Genomic DNA, 24,134 nt, shown 5'->3' on the forward strand with positions numbered 1-24,134 from the left:
AAAGCTTGAAATTTCAATATGCTGTACAGGACAGTAGTCTAGAGGTACCTCCAGAGCTACAACAGAGGTGAAACGAATCAAAGCTCAGAGGAACATCTCCTGTCAAGGTTCTGAATTCAAAAGAAAAAATCCACTTTATTGCTTTCTACATTCCAAAACCACCACTATCAGAAAGGAACTGCTTAATTCAGAAACTAATGAACTCTAGAACTAAAGTCAAAAGGGTAACCCAAATCTGGAAGTTATCTGTAGATCATACTCTAAGCTTCGTAAGAACAGTGAATCATGTTTGTTTACCCTACAAACATCCAGCATCATCCAGCACAGTGATCGCCACAAGAAGACACTCAAATATTTAGTGAATGAATAAATGACTACAGGTGAGGAAAAGGAAATAATGGTAAAGGGGGAAAACACAAATTACATTTCCATATTTTCTAAAAGGATGGCATGCCATCAAATGGACTCCACCAAAAGCACAAGCATACACAAGAAAATGTTTATATAGTTGAATATAATTAATCATGCATACCCACCAGGCTTGATGTCCTTGTAAACAAAGTTTTCCAAGCCATATATGAACTCCCCTGAATGTGTGCCTGCATCCACATGGCAGCAATAACCAAAATGCAAAGCAATTTAAAGACACCTTTACTTTCACATGTAAAATATACCTAAATTTAATTTCAAATAATTAGAAATCATGTAACGGGATAATTAAAATTTGGTGACACCAAAACTATTTCTAAGGAAATATTCACAGTGACACCATTTTCGTTCTTTCAACACACAAACTTCTTAACAATTAAAATTATAGTAATCATTTCAAATTATGTGAGGTAGGTAAATATCAATTACAGCTAATGGTTCACTGAAATTTTTGACAAGTTTTCAAACAGTGCAAAAATCCACTATTTTTGGTCTCTTTTTGCATGCCATTTTGCCCGTTTTCAGAATAAAATATTACTGTGATACTTCACAGTAATTTTAGAGTCGGCTGAAATGACCTCATCTTACTTTAGCATGATCTGGACCCTTTAGATACACTGTCTGAATCCTTTATATCCATTCTCAATAATGATGGCTAGATAGCATCTTCCACTTCGCTCTCCAAATCCAGTCTATTCTAGACAACACTGGAAGTTTAACTTTTTTAAATCATAGCTCTGATCATGTCATTCCTTGGACTCTTAAAGAAAAAAAAAGGAATACTTACTCCCCGGCTGGCTACAGATGAAAGTTCACATTGTACAGGGTTAAGAATACAAGATCTAGAGCCAGACCAGGTTCAAATTCTAGCTCTACTATTTTCTAACTGTGCGACCTAGAAAAGTTATTTAACTTTCACTTAATTCACATAAAGTATTTTGGAGAGTGACTGATGAATAGTAAATGCTCAATAAATGTCAGCTACTTTCACTGTCATTACCATTAACATCATCAGAGCATGCAAATCTCTTAAAATTGACCTAAACTTAGCTTTCCAACCCTACATCCAACTACTCTCTATCAGACTCCCAAACTGTTAGCTGGCCCCACAGATGCTCTATGATCCCCACCTTCACTGTCTCCTCTACCTATGCCTTCTCTCCTTTCTGCAGATCCATCCTTTAAATCCAGTTGAAATATACACCTTCACAGTGTCTACCCTGATCTCTTTGGCCGAATATGACATGTTCTTTCTGAACTCCCATAAAACTGTCTGTGCCTCCCTGATGGGACTCAACACTTTCTCTTGCTTATTATTATGCAAATTTCTTATTTGCTCAATTAAAATGTAAGGTCTTTGACAGGAAGGTCCAAGGACTCTCTAATTTTTCTGCTTGTAGACTGGCATCAGACTTTTTTCAAAAGAGCCTGGAAGCTAGAAAACATTGCCTTCAAAATTCTAATATTTAACCTAGCATTCTAACCCCAGACAAATCAAACAAGTGTAGAAGTAAAACACAAAGACATTCAGCCTTGAAAGAATTTTCGAAATTATATCCAGTGCATCCATTCTTAAAAGATTCTACATGTGCTCTAGGAAACTCTAGGAAAACAAATGAGTATACTAAGGAAGCAAAAAAGGCAAAGGGCCCAGGAAACATGGAATTAAATGCAGATGAGCAATTAAGACCGTCCTAAGATGACAACTGTGCAGCTGGTCTAAAAAACAATCAGTTCAGAGGGGGAACTCCAGGAGACAACAGGGTGGTAGACAGTACCAATAGATGGGTTTACACGATTGGAAAACACTATCAATACTCATATAGCAGACAAATTTCATGTAGCATGTGAAACAAAGATAAATTTACATAGAAGACTAAGCAAATAAGAAAGCAGCATTTACAAATTCAAGAAAAACAAAAGGTTGTATAAGAAAGGAAATACAGTCATAGTACATTGATATGATTTGGATATTAGTCCCTTCCAAATTTCATGTTCAAATGTGTTCCCAGTGTTGGAGGTGGGGCCTCATGTGAAGTGACTACATCATGGGTGTGGGTCCATGCCTACTTCCACTTCACCTTCTGCCATGACTAAAAGCTTCCTGAGACCCTCACCAGGAGCAAGTGCTGGCACCATGCTTCCTATACAGCCTACAGAACTGTGAGCCAATTAAAACTCTTTTCTTCATAAATTATCCAGTCTCAGGTATTCCTTTATAGCAATGCAAAAACTGCCTAACACACATATCATCTGACCTGCGCAGTGAATAATAATCGCATTGTCATAGTAATCTAAGTAGTGACTAGTAATTGGCCAAAAATTACGATATATCCCTATTATGAGAAAATGGGAAGGAGAATTCAGGGTGCAAGGAGATAGTAAGAGAAGTACACTCCTGGACTACCATAACAGGAAGTCCTAGATAATGCCCTATATTAATGAACTAGGTTAATGACACAACGTTAACATTGGTAAAAAATATTACTAACTCAAAGGAGTTGGTGTGGAGAGTAGCAAAGGATGAAACAAGGGACTGCCATTTTTTATCATGTCCTTTTGCCAAAACTATTGATTTTCAAGTATGTGTACATATTACTTTGATAAAATCCAACACCTTAAGTACAGAATCTAGCATTTGCGAATCTTTTGGCCTTACTGGGAATTTAATCTTTCTCTTTATGATGGCCTTCCAGAAATATAAACTCACTCCAATGAAATAAAAGGATAAAAATATCAGAGTTTATTTTTACATTTAAGCAAATTTTCTAGAAATGAACTCATAGTTTTATTTCAATTTTATTTTATTCCTATATGATAGTGGGAAACGGTATATTTTTACCAAATAAAACAAGCTAAGTCAAAATTCTTTTTATGAGCAGATTAGCAAGATAATTTTGTTTTCATTTTTATCATCTGCTGCTTAGAGTTGAATCATCTCCTCTCCTTCCCTCTCTGAGTCCCTATACATGTGCAATGGTGCTTTTGTGCTTTTAATATTAACAAACAAGTAGAAAAATAAAGTATAATTAATAACTATTAATAAGAGTAAAATGTGAAATATATAAAGGTCAGGGTTGTCCTCTATCATTCACGTGAATAATATTATTTGAAGATGTGACCCATATCCATAGAAATGAGAAAATAAACTGCAACATTATTAAATGTGTTTCTTAACAGTTAAGAAAGAAAATGTAAATATACTTCCCAATTCCTGAATTCATCTTTTAGTCTCAAAACTCTTTTTGACAAATATAACATGTTAAAACTGAGTGTTAAAACAGTTTTACTTTTTGAATTTTAATTCTATATGAAAAAAACTTAAATTTTATCATCCAAGAAGCTACAATGTCATTACTATATACAGCATATGCCTAACAGTTCTATTTATACAAAATTAATATTACAGATGTACATCCTTTATATCAAACCATTCCTAATAGCCTCTTTGTCAGATCCAAATGTCTGTTTCCTCAGCACTGAAGACCCAGGAGTCAAAATTTCCTAAGTCTGAGGACAAAATGTGTGCATAATAATCACATTACCAATTAAACTGTCAACCATGAAAACAAACGAGACTACATACCACGCCTTTTCTTACAGGTGACTGAAAACACTAAAATACTCGTTAGACAAATACAAGCTATGCTCCATCTTTAAAAAAGGAGGAATTTAAGATTTGTTTCTAAATAATATATGTAACATTATGTAATTGTAAATGATAAATGCGTAATTATATGTTATATCAATATCTAAGTATACATCAATATATACCTAATGATGAATATACATATGTTAATATCCTAATCTGAATAGTTTCAAGAAAAAAATGAAATTCTAGTGCTCTAGTCTTCATTTTTATAGGACTGCTTTTACATATATTAGCCAAAACTGAATATAAAGAAAAAAATCACACTTAATTGTCATGAAACAAAACCATTCTCGGTTTGCTTTTTTGCCACGCAAAAGTAATACAAATAAAGAAAACTGTTTTCCTAAAAATATAGATACTTAAGCTTCAGCAGAAAGACAAAATAAGCTTATGTGTGAAAATAAGGGAAAAAAATGTTGAGTCTTTTAGAAAATTTCTTCCATTATGGTAACCTCTGTACTTTTAAATAGTAACTTTTAATAAAAGAATCAGTATTTCTGCATAAGAAAAAAATACTTGGGGCAAGAATTTAAAACTTTGATTAAAAACTTTAAGGAAAAAGCTATTTTTAAAAAAGATTTCTAATTGATTCAATTAAATGACAACAGCTTAAGCTAGGAAAAGAAATTTTATATCTAAATAAAATTAACATCATTTCTAACTCAATATTTGCTTTATCTTTCGAGAGAGACCATCTTCATCATAAAAATATATACACATGCCACCAAACAACACAAAAATTATATAAAATGCTAATAACTCCTGTACCCTAATCAGCAATTGCTAATTGACTTAAGAGAGATAAACATTAGAAGTCTGGAAAAGTCCTTCAATTCATCACTCTACAGACTACTCTTTTTCATCATATCCTTGTTCTTGCTCTATAAACCAAATCAAAGTCATCAGATTTATTTTTAGATAAAAACAAAAATGTAAACATAAGACAAGATGTTAAAATGTTAAAACCTGAAGAATCAAGTTTTGTTTTGTTTTTTTTGTTTTTTTAATATCCTGTACAATGTGAAGGGAGACAGCTAGCACTAGAATTACAGCAGCATTTCCTCTAAACATAATTTCACTATAGCATTATGCTTAACCTCATTATCCAGCAAGAACACAGGTAAACATGCACACAAAGAAACTGTTAACATTTGCCCAAAATAAACAGACGTGCAAATACAGAAAATTTGGAAAGTCTCCTAAAGTAGCACAATAAAAATGACTAATTAAGAAAGGTGGAAAAATCAAATTAGCAACATGATAAAACACTTACAGAAAAAAGGCAATTACTTTTTCCTAAAAGTGAGTCATGAAAATATAACCAATATTTTGAGATTTAAAAAACATTTATTTCTTTAGAACTTCAACTTACGAAGGCTTATGAAAGCATCTTCTTTAAAGGATATTAAATATATCTAAAATACAGGTATGTCTAAGTTTATCTCAAACAAACTTTTTACCTTTTTCTGCTGCTTTTTGAAGGGCTTCTTCAATTCGGGATAGCTCTTTCTGTTTAACATCCTGCAAGGATTTTTCTTCTTTTTCAGCATCATACTTAATACCTAAAAATATAGTCAATTCACACAAAAATAAATGAAATTCATAAACAAACGGAAAAAGTTCAGCCGCATTATGACTGTGTAAGTGTGTAATCTTGCTGCAATACAAAAATACTTTCACATTTTTAGTTTTATGAAATGTTTAAACATAAATTATTCCTATTCACTTACAAAAAACTTAAATACGAAAAGGAGGAGGGAGGAAAAGAAATTACAGGTAGAAAGGCAGGTAGGAAAAAGGGAGAGAGGAGAAGGGTGAGAACAAAGATAAGAAGTAGGAACAGAAGGAAGACAGAAAGTACACCAGAATATTGCTCTGTCAGTGGTAAATTTTGAGTAACTACAAAATAATTTAATATCCAATACTACCTGGGGACAATATAGATTGATTTTTTAAACTTTCAGAAAGTAATTCAGAATATGCATCAACAATCATAAAATATATAAGCCCTTTTTATCTAGTAATGTCATTTCTGATTATGCAATCTAAGGAAATAACACAAAAGAACAAAAAAGATCCATAATGACATATTTATAGTATTGACTACAATGACATATTTATACTACTGACTATAGTATTGACTAGTATTTTTAGCATTAACTATAAAGCAAAAAATAGTAGGTAGCCCACAACAGAATACCATAAAGCCTTTCAAAACTGTCACTGTCACCGTGAAAACTGTGAAACATATCAAAAATGTATATAATAAAAGGCCAAGTCAATGTTGTATATATAATGTGGTAACAGCTACTGAAAATCAGGTATGCATAAGCTAAAGACTGAAAAGCAAAAAGTAAAAATAAAAATTTTATTTGTACAATGGTTGAGCAATTGCACATTCTCAATTTTTCCCTAAAACATCCAAACTTTTCTTAACATTATAGTGTTACTATAAATGAAAAAATAATAGTAAAGATATTAAACATCACTACTTTAAAACACTAAAAATTAAAATACTGTCATTTCTAAGGAAAAAATTACCAATTTTACACATTTTTGAGAGAACATTCACTCAAAATCAGAAGCAACAAAATAGGAAAAAAATAAATTTTTGAATCTTGAAATCTGGAGATTAACACATCAGGATATTTTTAAAGATTTATTTAGGCCGGGCGCGGTGGCTCACGCCTGTAACCCCAGCACTTTGGGAGGCCAAGACGGGTGGATCACGAGGTCAGGAGATCAAGACCATCCTGGTTAACACAGTGAAACCCCGTCTCTACCAAAAATACAAAAAAGAAAAATTAGCCGAGCGTAGGGGCGGGCGCCTGTAGTCCCAGCTACACCGGAGGCTGAGGCAGGAGAATGGCGTGAACCCAGGGGGCGGCGCTTGCAGTGAGCTGAGATCGCACCACTGCACTCCAGCCTGGGCCACAGAACGAGACTCCGTCTCAAAAAAAAAAAAAAAAAAGATTTATTTTACTTCATTTATTATCAGTAAATCTGCCTAATGCAGCTCAACAGGAAGCCTTAGTTGCAAAACAAGTACTCATAGAAAATAGAATAAATTGCAAAAATGAATTAAATTTTCAACAACAAAAATACTTCATACACAAATGTGGTAAGACATATGTGCATACATATATAAAATGTATGCATACATGTGCATCTATGTATGATTCATTTATTTAAATTACTTTCTATCTTAATAAATACATGTATTAAAATACTTAACTCAGGTAACAATTTAATTTCAATGTGATGTTACTGAATGGTTATAACCTAAAATAACGTACTTGCTCCAGGGACAACAAGCAGGTATAATCCTTCTAGAGTCGCAACAACTGCTTCTCCATAAAGGTTTTTCCAAGGAATCTTCAAAGTTAATTTATCTAAAGAAACATAATTTCAACCTTAAATTCTTATTTGACTGCTCAAGAAGACATAAATTTCTCACTTTCCATTAAGAGAAAAAGCATAAAAAACTCTTCATGCATATAGTATGTATATCACTCAGAAAAAATGAAAAAACTCCAACACTAAAGTTTACAAAGGTCTTTTCCACATAATATTACTATTAAGTGAATATTCACATTGTAATCTCTATTTTTCAATATAAAATATTTTGATAACCATTATCCATTTAATATTCAAAAACTGTAAAAGGAATAAGTCAGCTATTATTTCAATCTTGAAAAAAAGCAAAGTCAGCCCTAGATAAGTTAAATTAATTGCTTAAGTCTATCTAGTGAGTTAAGCAGTGATGAGATTATTAGTAAGGATGCTGCACCAGATTTGGTGCACGACAACAGCTGATAGTCTTAATATTGCACATGCTTTCTATCCACATCAACAAATAAATCTTTACAGATCAATAGTAAAATAATATCTGCACAAGCTACCAGGAATTGAAGCAGTAACACAGAGAAGAGATGCAAAGGAACTTTGTGCAAATGGAATTTTGATAGCATATCAAATTATCACAGCAGGAAGAGGCTAGCTCTAAAGGCAAGGCATACTGTACTATGAATAGTGTTAGGAGTCACAGGCAACTCAGACCAGTTATATTCCAAATATCTACTTATAAATCACTTAGAAGACAGAACTCCAAGTTCTCTCTTGGAAACAACGGTATTCATGTCAGGTCCTCCTGAGATGAGCCCACAAAAACTTTCACTCATGACACAGGTGAACTATGGCCCTAATATTACTGTCTCAAGTTTGGGGTTTTACGGGGGAAAAGCCGGTTCAGGGCAGACAAGAGAAGACCAAAGGGGCATGCTCTCAGCTAAATTTTGAAACAAGCAAAACCTATCAAATCTTTCCATGTTTCTTTCCCTAATCTCTAGTATTCCCTTTTTCCAGGTCTCCAGGCAGCAAAATGTCCCCAATCTGCCTTGCTATAGCAATTCTATCCAAACCTTTCCTACACACAAGTTTTACATGTTCCAAAATAAAATACCTTCCTTCATCATAATTTTTAAAATTATATTTAAAATCTACAGGTCTCTCAGAGATACTAATCAAGATTTTCAGAAGAAAAGAATTTGATTGAACTAAATCATGCTTGTATGTGAGTAATTAAGTCACTTACACCACCAGAATCACTGGTGGTTTTTCATTTAAAATCATTCTTAAATGAAAATGCTCAAAGTTCAAAGAACTGAAAAACAGTATAACAAACTAAAGAGAAAATAACTACCTTTTTTTATGGAAATTTTTTAATTTTTTTAAATTTTTAAGAAAAAGGATAACTCAAGGGCACCCACAAATATCTCTAGCTCTTAGAAAAACAAATCACACTTGAGCTTAATTAAGCCACACTGACCCTACAGGTTAGATATAATATTTTAACCTAAGGAGAAATTTAACAACTAATATAAATGCTCTGTAAACCAAAAAAAAAGGTAGTTATAAAGACAATATACTTTGCATACTTATTTGTAAAGGGTCTCTCATTAACTCACTGGGTAGCACTGAAGGAAGTCATTAAATCTTTGTGTACTTTAAAAGCAAAAACAACAAATTCTGAACCATTAGAAACCTCCTCCAAAATATAAATCTAGTTGTAAGAATATAATAAGTAATGCAAAATCTCTTTAGTCAGCTATAATTCATCCAGGATGCTGGAAATACAATTTTCATCTATGTTCTAATTTTAGATGTCTACAACTTCCTTGAAGACAAAGATATCACCTTCATCCTTGCATCTCTCACAGCACTTGCATAGTCTTGTACATAACATGTGCATAAATATTTCAAAAGTAAAATAACAAATGAATGGCTGCAACTTCTATATTCTAGGATTTCAGTTAAGCATATACGGCCACAATACTTCTAGAGCACTGCTACACATCACCACCACATTCAGAGCTATTTAACAAACAAAAAAGATGACACATGCCTAAACATGCTTTTCATCTAAGAAAATTTATTCTGTTTCAAGAGACAAAAACATAAAAATATTCTTATATATTAAAAGGAAACATATATGTCATATAAAATGACCCAAACAGAATTATCCAAATAATTGCTAAGAGATGCTAGAGTAATGAAAGACAAAGCCTTCCTATAATACAGAATATTGAATAAAGAATAAAAGTGATATGGTGTAGTAGCAGGGTGATGAAGTTGGGAGAAAGGATGTAGCATAAGTAAAATTATAAGAGTAAGTCATTTTGGGTTGTAATTTATATATTTTTTAAAGTAAATCCTAAACATAAAACCTGAAACTATAAAATTCCTAGAGGAAAAACTCATCTGGACATCAGCCTAGGCAAAGAATTTATGACAAAGACCCTAAAAGCAAATGCAAGAAAAACAAAATTAAACAAGTGGGACTTAACTAAGAAGCTTCTAGGCCAAGCGTAGTGACTCACACCTGTAATCCCAGCATTTTAGGAGGCCAAGGCAGGTAGATCACTTGAGCCAAGGAGTTCAAGAATGGCATGGGCAACATGATGAAACCCTATCTCTACAAAAAACACAAATATGAGCCAAGCATGGTGACACACCCGTCGTTTCAGCAACTTGGGAGGCAGAGGTGGGAGCAACCCTTGAGCCCAGGAAGTTGAGGCTGCAGTAAGCCATGACTGTGCCACTACATTCCAGGCTGGGCAACAGAGCAAGACTTTGTCTCTAAATTAATTAATTAATTAATCTTTAAAAAGTAAAAATAAAAATCATCTGCACAGCAAAAGAAATAATCAACACAGTAAACAGACAACCTATAGAAGGGTAGAAAATATTTGCAAATTATGCCTCCAACAAAGGACAAATATCCAGAATCTACAAGGAACTCAAACAACTGAACAAGAAGAAAACAACCCCATTAAAAACAGCAAAGTACATAAACAAACATTTTGCAAAAGAAGAAATACAAGCAGCCAACAAACACATGAAAAAATGTTCAACATAACAAATTATCAGAGAAACACAAATTTAAACCACACTGAGATACTCTCTTACACCAGCTAGAAAGGTTATTATTAAAAAACCAAAAAATAACAGATATTGGCATGGATACAGAGGAAAGGGACGAGTTATGTACTGTTGGTGAAAATGTAGACTGGTTTAACCTCTATGGAAAACAGTATGGAGATATCTCAAGGAACTAAAAACAGAAACAGCAATCCCACTACTGAGTACCCAAAAGAAAATAAATCATTATATAAAAAGACACCTGCACTTATATGTTTATAACAGCACTATCCACAATAGCAAAGTCACACAACCAACCTAAGTGTCCATTAACAGTTGACTGGATAAAGAAAATGTGATACATATATATCATGGAATAGTATGCAGCCATAAAAAAAGAATGAAATCATGTTCCCTACAGCAAGATGGATGAAGCTGGAGGCCATTATCTTAAGTAAATCAACTCAAAGGTGGAAAATCTAATATTGTATGTTCTCACTTGTAAGTGGGAGCTAAACAATGGGTACACACAGACATAAAGATGCATAGTGGCCTTTGCAGTACACTGAGCTCCACAGAGACATTGCCAGGGCAAGCAAGAGACAGGAATTAATAACCAGAACACATAAGGAACTCAAACAACTCTATAGGAAAAAATCTAATAATCTGATTTAAAAATGGGCAAAAGATCTGAATAGACATTTCTCAAAAGAAGACATACAAATGGCAAACAGGTATATGAAAAGGTGCTCAACATCACATCATCAGAGAAATGTAAATCAAAACTATAATGAGATACTATCTCAACTCAGTAAAAATGGCTTTTATCCAAAAGACAGACAATAACAAATGCTAGCAAGGATGTGGAGAAAAGGAAGACCTTGTACACTGTTGGTGGCAATGTAAATTATTATAGCCACTATGAAGAACAATTTGGGGGTTCCTCAAAAAACTAAAAATAGAACTACCAGCCAGGCGCGGTGGCTCACGCCTGTAATCCTAGCACTTTGGGAGGCTGAGCCAGGCAGATCACAAGGTCAGGAGATCGAGACCATCCAAACACAGTGAAACCCCATCTCTACTAAAAATACAAAAAAGTAGCTGGGCATGGTGGCAGGTGCTTGTAGTCCCATCTACTTGGGAGGCTGAGGCAGGAGAATGGTGTGAACCCGGGAGGCGGAGCTTGCAGTGAGCCGAGATCATGCCACTGCACTCCAGCCTGGGCAACAGAGTGAGACTCCATCTTAAAAAAAAAAAAAAAAAAAAAAAAAGAACTACCGTATGATCCACCAATCCCACTGCTAGGTATATATCCAAAAGAAAGGAAATCAGTATATTGAAGAGATACCTGTACTCTCATGTTTAATGCAGCATTATTCACAATAGCCAAGATTTGGAAGCAACCTAAGTGTCCATCAATAGATGAATGGTTAAAGAAATGTGGTACATATACACAATGGAGTACTATTCGGCCATAAAAAGGAATGAGATCCTGCCATTTGCAACAACATGGATGGAACTGGAGGTCATTATGTTAAGTGAAATAAGCCAGGCACAAATAGACAAACTTCACATGTTCTCACTTACTTGTGGGAACTAAAAATTAAAACAATTGAACTCATGGAGACAGAGAGTAGAACAATGGTTACCAGAGGCTGGGAAGGGTAACAGGGGAGGATGGTTAATGAATATAAAAATATAGTTAGATGAAATGAATAAGACCTAGTATTTGATGGCACAACAGGGTGACTACAGTCAACAATTGATTGTACATTTAAAAATAACTAAAAGAGTATTAATTAGATTATTTGTAACACAAAGAAAGGATAAATACTTTGAGGTGATAGAAACCTCATTTACCCTGATGTGATTATTACACACTGCATGCCTGTATCAAAATATCTCATGTACCCCATAAATATATATACCTACTATGTATCCACAAAAATTAAAAACAAAAAAAATTAATGGAAATAATAGACACTGGGGACTTCAAAAAGGGGTAGAGATTGAAGGAGGGGGGTGAGGGTTGAAAGATTACCTGCTGGATACAAAGTTCAACATCTGAGTGACAGATGCACTAGAAACCCAGTCCCTACTGTCACTCAATATATCCGTGTAACAAACATACACATCAACAACCTAAATCTAAAATTTTAAAAAATATAAATTAAATAAATAAATAAAAATAAAAACCAGATAGCATGGACTAGATGGGAAGACTTTGTAGATTAAATTTCCTATTGAAAAATGTATTCAACAAAGATATATATTTACTTAGAGATGGTCTTAGTGTAGGAGTTTAACTGCAAAGAGAGAGACTTTGTACTTACCAAAACATATCCTCCATACCACATTGCTGCATAATATATCAAGTGAAAATAGTTGAACAAAACATGAAGGAAATAAGCTACATTTACAGTTTATCTACTAGAGTTTGCAAATTATACTACTTTCACATTTAAAGAAAAAGCACATAAAACTTGGAAATCTAATTTGAAAATGAAGGTATGTTTTGTGTGGTGGAACCAAAGCATGAAGAATGCAATTGCAGTTCAAATACCCTTCCATTTTCTACCTCGTCATAAAAAAATAAGAAGTATGTACGTTTTATATATAATATACATTAGGCTCAGAACTCTACAAGCTCTAATTAACGTACGCAAAAAAAAAAAACTCTCACACTTTTAATCAAATTTTTTTTATGTTAAATAACACAAGCAAAATAGAAAACGGAAAGGATTAAGAATAATTCAAATGAAGACTAAAGTACTTACCAATTTGGCCAGCCTTGACTTTAAAAGGAACATCCAATTCACTCTTCAGAAGAAAGACAAAATGTAAAGGACATCTTAAATTATTAAGCCAACCCAAAAATCACTTTTGTGTGATCATTTAAATACACATCTCTAAAGAAAAAAAAAAACAAATTTTCTATATTTGAATAATTCATAAAGGACATGTTTTATAGGCCAAAAAAATGTTTCATAGGCCTGGTGTGGTGGCTCACACCTGTAATTCCAGCACTTTGGGAAGCTGAGGCGGGTGGATCACCTGAGGTCAGGAGTTCGAGACCAGCCTGGCCAACATGGGAAAACCCCATCTCTAGCCTGGTGTGGGGTGGCAGGTGCCTGTAATCCCCTAATCAGGAGGCTGAAGCAGGAGAATCGCTTGAACCCAGGAGGCAGAGGTTGCAGTGAGCTGGGATCACGCCATTGTACTCCAGACTGGGTGACAAGACGAAACTCTGCCTCAGAAAAAAATTTGTAACTTAAGCTTTGACTTTAAACAAAGAATCTGGCCGGGCGCGGTGGCTCAAGCCTGTAATCCCAGCACTTTGGGAGGCCGAGACGGGTGGATCACGAGGTCAGGAGATCGAGACCATCCTGGCTAACACGGTGAAACCCCGTCTCTACTAAAAAATACAAAAAACTAGCCGGGCGAGGTGGCAGGCGCCTGTAGTCCCAGCTACTTGGGAGGCTGAGGCAGGAGAATGGCGTGAACCCAGGAGGCGGAGCTTGCAGTGAGCTGAGATCCGGCCACTGCACTCCAGCCTGGGGCGACAGAGAGACTCCGTCTCAAAAAATAAATAAATAAATAAAATAAACAAAGAATTCACAAGAGAAACAAAATGATAAATAGGAAAAATAGAAAAAGTTTGTAAATAACCAAGTAAACTGGTTACTTGTTTTAAGTAAACCAAATCAAATGGAAATTACAATCAAATCAAATGAATTTAAACACATGGACAATGTTTATCTGAAACACTAGAACAGAAAAAAGAATAGAGTCCTTTTGCATAAATTAGTTGAAAACAATACTGAACAGTTCTCTCTCAAATATTTAGTAAATGAATAAATTAAAAAATCTTAAAAAGAAAAGCTAGATTCCCAATGTATTATTTACCAAATTAGCATTTCATTTAGATAAGTTACAGACAGGTACCAACAAATAATAATAAACTTTCACCTACCTATATTTCAAACAACTAGAAAGTTCAAATAACTTTTTTTGTTCAAAGAATACTAAACAATAACTGATATCCATAATGATCATCTGAGTCTTTAGAATTATTAAAAATTAAACCAGTCAGTACAGCCTTTCTGTTAGCTGTAACTTAATATATACTAATACTATAAAAATCTGACCACCAAAATATAGGTAATAATTAACTAAAATAATCAATTTACCTGATCATCTGATTATGTCTGAACTCTATGTAAACAGGAATTGAACAGAATACTATTATAACAGCTTTAGATAAAAACTCTGTTTTAGACCAAAAAATATATATATATATTCTTTGCTGCCAATAAGAGCAGCTCTGTCCTCTGGGAGGACAGGAAAGATAAATTCAGGGGAATTCGCATTATACAGGATACAAACAGCAAACTACAAAAAGGTGGTCTCATGCTCATTTTAATCCTCCTGAAATAATTTTCACACAAAATAAATGTAAAGAACCCATATCAAATTAAAAACTCATCAATTTGGTTTAACTGGGGAAAGAAGCTACTTTGAATTAAAAATATAAATTACAAAAGAATTTATTATATTTAATTATAACCAAAACTTGAATTAGGCTAAAACAGAGTTCAAATAATTTGTCTCCTAAGTATGTTAGATATATATCCTGTCACTACAATTCTATTTATATTGTCATAAATAGAGAAAAAAAACCTCTATTTCAATCTATAACAACAGAATCAGAAGGTCTAAATTTTTGTTTAAAATTTAAAAAGTTGTAGCATCCTATATAAAAAAGAGAAAAATACTTAAATATTTTGAGTAACTACTATGGGCCAGGCTCTGCTTCTCATCTTATTCAAGCCACAAAGACACAGAGATATTATATTGCTTTATAATTAACTCCACTGTATAGATGATTAAACTCATGCTAAAAGATCAAAGAAATTAAGAAGTTAGGCTGGGTGCAGTGCCTCACGCCTGTAATCCCAACACTTTGGGAGGCCAAGGCAGGTGGATCACCTGAGGTCAGGAGTTGGGAGACCAGCCTGGCCAACAGGGCAAAATCCCATCTCTACTAAAAATACAAAAATTACCCAGGCGTGGTGGCACGCACCTGTAATCCCAGCTACTAGAGAGACTGAGGCAGAAGAATTGCTTGAACCTGGGAGGCGGAAGACGCAGTGAGCTGAGATCATGCCACTGCACTCCGGCCTAGGCAACAGACTGAGACTCTGTCTCACAAAATTAAAAAATTAAAATATGAGGTTAGAAACTTGCAAAAATTAAACAATAAACTCATTAAGTGACTTCATAAACTCACATTTAGCCAAATAAGCTAAACAGAAACCTAATTGGGCAGGGGAGGGCATTGTTTTGCTTGTTTTCAACTCAACAATAAATGACACAAATTACTTTCTGGAGCTGGAGTCCAGAAAATCCTATTTTACCTCTTAATATTACTATAATAAGGCTAGACCGTCAATATATTTCCAAAATATAATTATTTATTACCTATTTAATTTAAAATCAAGCCCTCATTTATCTCAAAAATATGTAAAGATACTTCTGAAGAAAAATATTTCTATAAGGAAAAAGTCAACTACAAAACTATATAGTCAAATTAGATTAAGGAGAAACACTCCGTTTCCAAGAGATACTATTTTGATTATTAGGGGAAACAATTTCTAAATCTTTAATCTCAGATTTTCCAACAGCAAATAGTTAAACAAGTAATCCTTTGAGTGATTCCATCACTTTATCTAGTACCTGGTATCAGATGCCTAGTAAGCAAAGGTTTCTAAGAACTTACCAAATTAAGTAAGTTACTAGCATAGTTAAAAAAAACTTACCAGGGCATTTTCTTTTATCTGTAGATTATCTAAAGCCACATTTCCTTTTAAAAAAAAGAAAAAGAGGAAAAATATTACAATAACATACCAATGAGTAAATCTACCATAATGTAGTGCCAAGCACTAAGAAACTGTGCTAAGTGTTAAGAATACAATGATAAACAAAGCTGACTTAAGAGGCTCCCAGCTCAAAACAGTTGCTATACATGCTCACGAGTTATTAATTGTAGTATACTATAGGTTAATCCAGTGTAAAAGAAATTATAAAATATTAAACTAGCTAACATTTAAACAAATACTGGGAAAGAAGTTGGAGCTTTTTGGACAGAAGAACTTTAAGACAAAGAAAGTAGCCATCATTTTGAAAGATTAAGCCAAAATCTCAAGATATAAAGAGATGATTACAAGGTCAGATCAATCATCCTGGGTTATTTAATATGGCATCAATTAACATTTTCTTCAGAAACATGGTGTTAAGTCTTTCATGTCTTCAAACATTCTACCTTCCCAATGATTACTGTATGTGCTTCTAATATTCTTTAATCAGTCTAACTTTTATTATATTCATACGCTAAGTTATAAAAATACTATTACACGACTCAAATTTTAAACACTATCCCTATATTTGTTGATACACAATAGTTAAATATTCATGCTCACATAAAAATTTAAGGAAAAAGTTTTCATTTCACTTAAATTATGTTAAGGCTAATAAAACTATAGTTTCAACATTAAATGCAGGCATAAATTACTGTTATATGTTTTCTTAATCATTTATGACACATTTATTTTTTAAAACCTATAGTAGCTATACTCCCCATTAATATTTTTCAATCAAGTAACTTTTTCTTCCGGGTATTTTGGAGTGAATTTAAAAGTATATTTGATTTGTTTACGTCATTTTAGAGATCTGCTTTTCCCAGATCTCAAAATTATTAAACAAACATTTATTAAGCACCCATTATATGTTAGGTGCTGGAAAGAGAAAGATTACTAGACCAATACCCCTGCTATGAAGGCACTCAAACAGCTTAGTAGAGGGGACTATGCAAAAGTAACTGTGGTTTTTGCTACTACTTTTAATGACAAAACTGCAACTACTTTTGCACCAACCTAACAATTCTCTGAAATTTTAGAAATATTCCAATAGAAGCATACACAAGATGAAAAGGAGGAGCCACCTAACTGCCTAGGGAAATCAAGAACACACATAGGTTTAGGCTGGAAGGCTTAAGTAGTATTTACTGGGTGGATAAAAAAAGAGGGCAAATAGGTAAGTGTGAGTAAGGCACACTTTAGAAAGCACATATGTTTTGGTATAACTGAAGGGTATAAGAAAAGGATACAAGATAAGTTCAGAAACGTAGGCAAGGGCCAGACTAATGAAGAGCTTTCAGGATAAAAAATTCCAGACCCACCAAAACAAAGAGACAAAATATATAAAAACAGAGATTATGTTATCTTAGAATCATTACTCAACTGTCCTAAGGAATAACTATTGATCTGTCCAAGCAATTTAGCTACAAGGATATTTCAGCATTGGGAGGGAAAGAAGGAAGGACAGAAGGAGGGAGGGAGGGAGGAAAGGAAGGAAAGAAGGACCTAAAGATCTAAATGTCCAGCAAGAAGGCGTAACTCACAATACATCTATATTACAAATAAACCAAAAAAAGTAGAAAGACATGGGAAAATGTTCATAGAATACTGAGTTTTTTAAAAAGCAAAAGAATGCCCAGATTGACCTAATTTTAAAAGTATCTATACATGCAAAAGTGTGTCTGCATTCCACACATACACAGAAAAGAATGAAAAACTGTCAGATGCCATAATGCTCACACTGGTTATTTCTATGTAATAAAGTTCATTTTCTGTGTATGTACAGTTCTCAAATTTTCTAAAATAAATTGTCAAAAACTATAATGAAGGAAGAAAAGGAGGAAAAAACTTCACAAATGGTAAGAAAATACTATAGTATATAGTAGGAGGGAAATGACAGAATACAGGCAGTCAGGAAACTTCTATAATACACTGAAAAGAAATTAAAACCTAAAATAAGGCAGTAACTTCAGGATCAAAGAGGTAGAGTCACAGTAAAGAGTTATTTTGGAGGCAGAATTGACAGGATATCATCACTGCCCAGATGTAGGAATAATAAAGTAGTCATGGAAGACTAGTGTGTTCAGCAACCAGGGGGAGAAAAGTCCTTACATATTATATATGCACTAAAATTACATGAAGACAAATATTCCTGGATTCAAATCTGTCACATGATGAATGACACAAAATTACAATTGAGAAGTCTATTCTAGCCCACAGGGTAATCTGCACAGATGGTAGTGCCTATCTGAAGCAATCCAAACTAGTTTAATAAGATCTAAGGCCCATATGCAGCCTTTCAACTCTGCTCATAAATTCTGACTGTTCTACCTAGTCATTCTCAATTGGTGGGCCAAGGGTCACCAGGAGTGATCAGAAATCATCTGCGTTGGGGATGAAATCTTTATAACAATTGTTAAGGCACTAACATAATGTTTGTAAAAATATAAATATACTTATAAAAAATGGGCTGTTTCTGTTGCAGTGACACTTTACTTGTTTGATCAAGTAGTAGGATAGCAGGTGGTAGTTAAGATGTGAAATGTTGAAAACTACCAATATGGCTAACAGAGTTAACAAGTATATTTAGACAGACTGGCAGACAAAAAGAGATTATACTTATTATTACTACTGGGTGGTAGAATTAAAGATAGATTTTTTATTAATGTTTTTCAGTATTTTCTAGTTTTTATGATTAGATATTTTTACATGAAATTATTATGGAAATTATAAGAAGGAAAATGCGGAAATAAAACAAAAGTAAATTCACATGTCAATATGATTTAAATATTTTTATATAAATTTTTTCTATATCTAGTATTGCCTTACCCCTAGACACATAAGAAAAACAAAGAAATATTGGCTGGTGCACGGTGGCTCACGCCTGTAATCCCAGCACTTTGGGAGGCCAAGGCAGGTGGATCACAAGGTCAGGAGTTTGCAACCAGCCTGGCCAACATGGTGAAACCCCGTCTCTACTAAAAAAAAAAACCACAAAAATTTGCCAGGCATGGGCATGGTGGCGTAAACCTCTAATCCCAACTACTCGGGAGGCTGAGGCGGGAGAATCGCTTGATCCAGGAGGCGGAGGTTGCAGTGAGCTGAGATCGTGCCGCTGCACTCCAGCCTGGGCGACAGCAAGACTCCATCTCAAAAACAAAAAACAAAAAAACAAAAAAAGAAGTATCTATTTCTGCCACCCAGTCTGACAAATGCATACTTCCTCTTTGAAAATGTGAATGTTATCTAACAAACAGTAACTATAACAGTGAAATAAGCATAATACATTCTCCAAGTTATTTGCACTGAAGGAGGAGCTCTGCTTCTAATACAAAGAATAGGGAAAGAATAAGCAGCATAATTCAGATTAACAGTGGCACCAGTGTAAAGAGGTAAAAGTGCATTCCTTCATGCAACCAGTAGATGAGCACTTATCTTGGTAAGGCACTGGACTAACAAGTACTCTCCACTAAACTGCATGCTATTCTGACTGATAAATATGCAGCAGTGTCATTCCATATCCTATGAATTCCAGAAATCCTGTTTAAAGAAAAAGAATTTATAAGACCAAGATTAAACCAGATCTCCTCTAAAAATCAACCATTTTATATTTAACTGAACACCGATGAAAAAGATTTCATTTTCCTTTTCTACCTTAAGACAACATAATAATACTATACAATGTAAATAACTTTACTGCTATAGCTAGATCAGGGCTAAGAACTCGTAGGAGTCATAGAAAGTTCTCAAAAAAACTGTAGGAAGGGTAAATATTTGTGTCTAATCTTAAAAAAAAAAAAAACCGGGATATGGTGACTAATAATTGGAGATGAATAAACTTAACTCTGCCAGCAAGGAAAGCTCTAAAGCCAATCCCACAATCAAGTGGCTCTAATCTTGCCAAGTCTAACCAGATTAAGGTGACAGACAAGGAAATTCTGTGAGGTGATCTCCCTTATGCTGGACTGACAGGCCCATGAGAGGAGGGTAGACAATACACTTAGTAAGCAGGCTGTGCTTCAGAAGAGACCCCATATGATTCTCATTAATAAACTACAAATATTTCGGATGTGCATACACTGCTAGAAAGTCACCACAGTTTCAAAGCCAATCTTGGAAGATATTTTAAGAAATACACTAAAAGGGCCGGGTGCGGTGGCTCATGCCCGTAATCCCAACACTTTGGGAGACCGAGGCGATTGGATCACTTGAGCCCAGGAGTTGAAGACCAGCCTTGCCAACACGGCGAAACCCTGTCTCTACTAAAAAATACAAATATTAGCCAGGCATGATGGCAGGCACCTGTAATCCCAGATACTCGGGAGGCTGAGGCAGCAGAATTGCTCGAACCAGGAAGGCAGAGGTTGCAGGATCATGCAACGGCACTCCAGCCTCAGCGACAGAGCCAGATCAAGACCCAGTCTCAAAAAAAAAAAAAAAAAAAAAAAAAAAAAAAAAATTTAAAGGGTAAATCCTGTATCAAAATTTAGTATTCTTCTTCAATGAACCAGAAGATGAAAACGGAAGTAAATTAGCAAATGACACGAAGAGTTGGAGTCATCGCAAAAAAAAAACCTAGAAATAGTTGCTAAATTATAGAAAACAACCAAGCTAGTATATTTATAAACAAAAATCAAATGGTACTGGCACAATATGGAAAAGCCTGCCTAAGTCCAAGAATGGCTTTTTAAATAATGGCCTACAAAATAAACGTAAGAAATATAGTCCTATTGTTAAATACCTCCAACCAGAAATAATCTCTCTAAACTTTTGCAGAAATTCAGACTATACCTTTCTTATGGTACTTAACACTTAACTTTATATAAATCCCCAGTCTGATTATAAACTTCTTACTGATTCTCCTCAGAGTAGGTACTCAATAAATATTGACTTCAGAATGCATATTGTACTGGGGTGGAAACAACCACAATAAGATCATAAATCTTTATATTTTAGAAAACACTTTCAGATATATAGCATTACTCGATCCTCACAGCCTCCTAGGCAAGAAACAGGCTGTATATATTAAGCAATAGAAGCTGAGGCTTGGAGAGGTTAAATGACTAGCCCAAGAATTCTATGGCAACCTAATAGGCTCAAATCTTATAACACTCAATGCTATGTTCAGAATAACACTGTTCTCCCAAATAGCAGAGCATAAAGGGTACAGGATTTTAATTTAGAAGGTAATTCTACCTCCCTGGAAAACAAAAATGCCATAAAAGAATCAGACTTAGCATTCACAGGCCAGTGTGGTTGTTGGTTCCACTTTCGGTCTCTGTTATTTTCAAAGAGATGTAAAAAAATCCAAAACAAAAAGGATAACTAAAATTAGTGTAACAAGGGCACACGCAGAAAGGCAGGATACAGTCAAGGGGGTTATGTTCAGAGCATAACCAGAAGAAAAAATAGTGCCACGGGGGAAAACAGATGCAGGAGATGGTATTACAAAATGGTCATTTTAGTACTTTTTAAAAATCTATTTTTTTCCTCAAAAGACAGAAGTTCTGAAGTTATGATTTAGAACTACTGAGGACCATAAAGATTTTCAAATCTAAGCCCCTCTCACTTTATACACGAAGAAGTTAAAGTCTAAAGAGATCTAGTAGTTTATCCAAGGTTATACAATTTTTTTGTGGCAGTACTAAGAATAGAATCTATGTCTCCCGACTCCCAGGTTAACATTCTTAATATAAAACATAGAGGTTAATCCAAAACTGCGATTAAACACAAAAACCATCCAACAAACAAAAACACCATGCCATACTCCATGAAACTAGCTTTGCATATAAAGAATAGTGAAATAAAGAATGCTATGTACTTATTTTTTAAGATTCTGTTTATGTATCTATAAGATAAACATTATTTATTTGAAAGCATATCCAAGTGTTCTGACACATTCATTTTCCAAGGAGGTGAGCTAAAGTAGATGACTGAACAGTTTTTTAAAGCATGAATCAAATTATTTTAATGATTTATGTTTTAGTAAAGAATATCAAAGAAAATATTACAGCTATTCATTTCAAATGAATCTAGCTAGTCGACCCAAATTAACCAATCTAGACTCCTTTTAATGAGTTCACAGTGACTTTGTCTTCAGAGAGGAAGACAGGAAAAAGAAAGGAAACAACTCTGACTCTCACTCCTCCCATTTCCCTACTGAAACAGGAAGTTTTGGCAAAGAAAGGTAGAAAGCTGCAACATCACCACTAAACTTTCTCCCTTTCAATTCACTTCAGAGATCCCATAATATTGAGTAGTGTGGTAGAGCTTCCTAGCAGAATGGTTACCAAAGCACCAATTCTCAGTTCTAGTTCTAGAAAAGGAGTGAATTTTTAATTCGTAATGCTACTTACGCATGTGAAAAGGTGCTTAAATTTAAATTTTTACGCACTGCTTTAACTGGTAGTAACTGAGGCTAAATATATATTACACTATCGACCTTTTCATTATTATTTATTGTATATGCTATAGGACAAGCTAATGAGAAATGTGGCCTCCACTACACTAAGTGTTGGCTGGGAGGAAAAGACTAAAGAAAATCCCTCTACAGGTTTAGAAATACCTAGATACTGCCATCTTTTACGTGTCAAAGCCAAAAAAAAGCAAAAAGAGCTGCTTTTTCTTTCATTCTCAAGCTGCCCTACAGGTACCTCTTATGACAATATATTACAGTATATTAAACTATATATTATATAATATATTAAGTATATATTAGATATACTTAATATTATGTTAAATTATACAATATATAGTCTAATATATACTATATATACACATATATATATACACATAGTATATCAGCATGAGCCTGGAACTTCATTTATCTTGTCACTGTCATTGACTGTGGCTCCTTACTCACCAATATCAGTTGAAGAGCAAAATGAATGTGGAGGAAGTGGCAGTACCACTCATCCAATGAAGGATCTCACGTTGTTCTTGCCTTGCTCAAATCACAAAAGTTCAAAGACAGAAGAGATGACCTTGTCTAACCTTTTCACTTACAGATAAGCAACCAAGGGTCACTTGTCAGAGACATGCCAAAAGCCACACAACTAGACGGAAGCAGAGATGGAATAAGATTAAAGAGGTTGGCTCATTCCCAGTCCAGTGTTCATTCTCCTTTCTTATGCCGCGCTGCTCCAATAATATCTGGCAGCTCAAGGGGAAGTGTCAGGAGTGGGATAAAGGACAGCGGAGTAAAGAGCACAGGTTCAGTCCTGTCTGCAGGGCCACAGATTCTGAGGGCATTGCACTTGGCTTCTATTCCTGGTCACCAGAGTCACCCTGGTATCTAACATATCACAGCCTCTATGTTGATTCCACCTGTCCAGTGCAATTGACAACAACAGAGTTCTGACTTCTGGAGGATTTTCCTGCTGACTGCACAGAAAATCATTTTGAAAAATCAAATTGACAAAGCTTCTACATTGCAACACTACTACTCAAATCAAATTGCAAAAGATGTGGCATTTCAACATACCTTTTCAAATATGTTACCCTTAAAGCAATTATATCCTGGACACATCTCAATAGCTAAGGGCTATGCAATTTATCTCTTGGTACCAGTTTGTGGCGAACAAAAATCTAGATGAACCTTCCTACTTATGTAGGCAGTACATACGCACCAGGCACTTTTCTGAACCTTGAAAGCCTGACTTACAAACTAGCTGGCAGGTAATACTGTAAAAGTATAAGCATAAATTCAAAGGCAAATA

At 34.4% G+C, this 24,134-nt stretch overlaps 1 protein-coding gene across 5 annotated transcripts in view; it reads right to left on the reverse strand.

Moving 5' to 3' along the window:
- VPS13C (vacuolar protein sorting 13 homolog C) overlaps positions 1-24,134 on the reverse strand; it is a 184,975-nt gene that overhangs the window by 155,416 nt on the left and 5,425 nt on the right. For 3 of the 5 annotated variants that reach the window (XM_008016378.3, XM_073012202.1, XM_073012203.1), the window contains exons 2-6: positions 16,321-16,364; positions 13,279-13,321; positions 7,378-7,473; positions 5,542-5,643; positions 537-599 (exon numbers count right to left, since the gene is read on the reverse strand). In XM_008016378.3, coding sequence (XP_008014569.3) covers positions 537-599; positions 5,542-5,643; positions 7,378-7,473; positions 13,279-13,321; positions 16,321-16,364 — 348 coding nt within the window. The remainder of the gene's footprint in view (positions 1-536; positions 600-5,541; positions 5,644-7,377; positions 7,474-13,278; positions 13,322-16,320; positions 16,365-24,134) is intronic. The other 2 variants (XM_008016380.3, XM_073012204.1) reach the window with 1 other exon arrangement.

This window comes from Chlorocebus sabaeus, chromosome 26, assembly GCF_047675955.1.
Source record: "Chlorocebus sabaeus isolate Y175 chromosome 26, mChlSab1.0.hap1, whole genome shotgun sequence".
Lineage (NCBI taxonomy): Eukaryota > Metazoa > Chordata > Mammalia > Primates > Cercopithecidae > Chlorocebus > Chlorocebus sabaeus.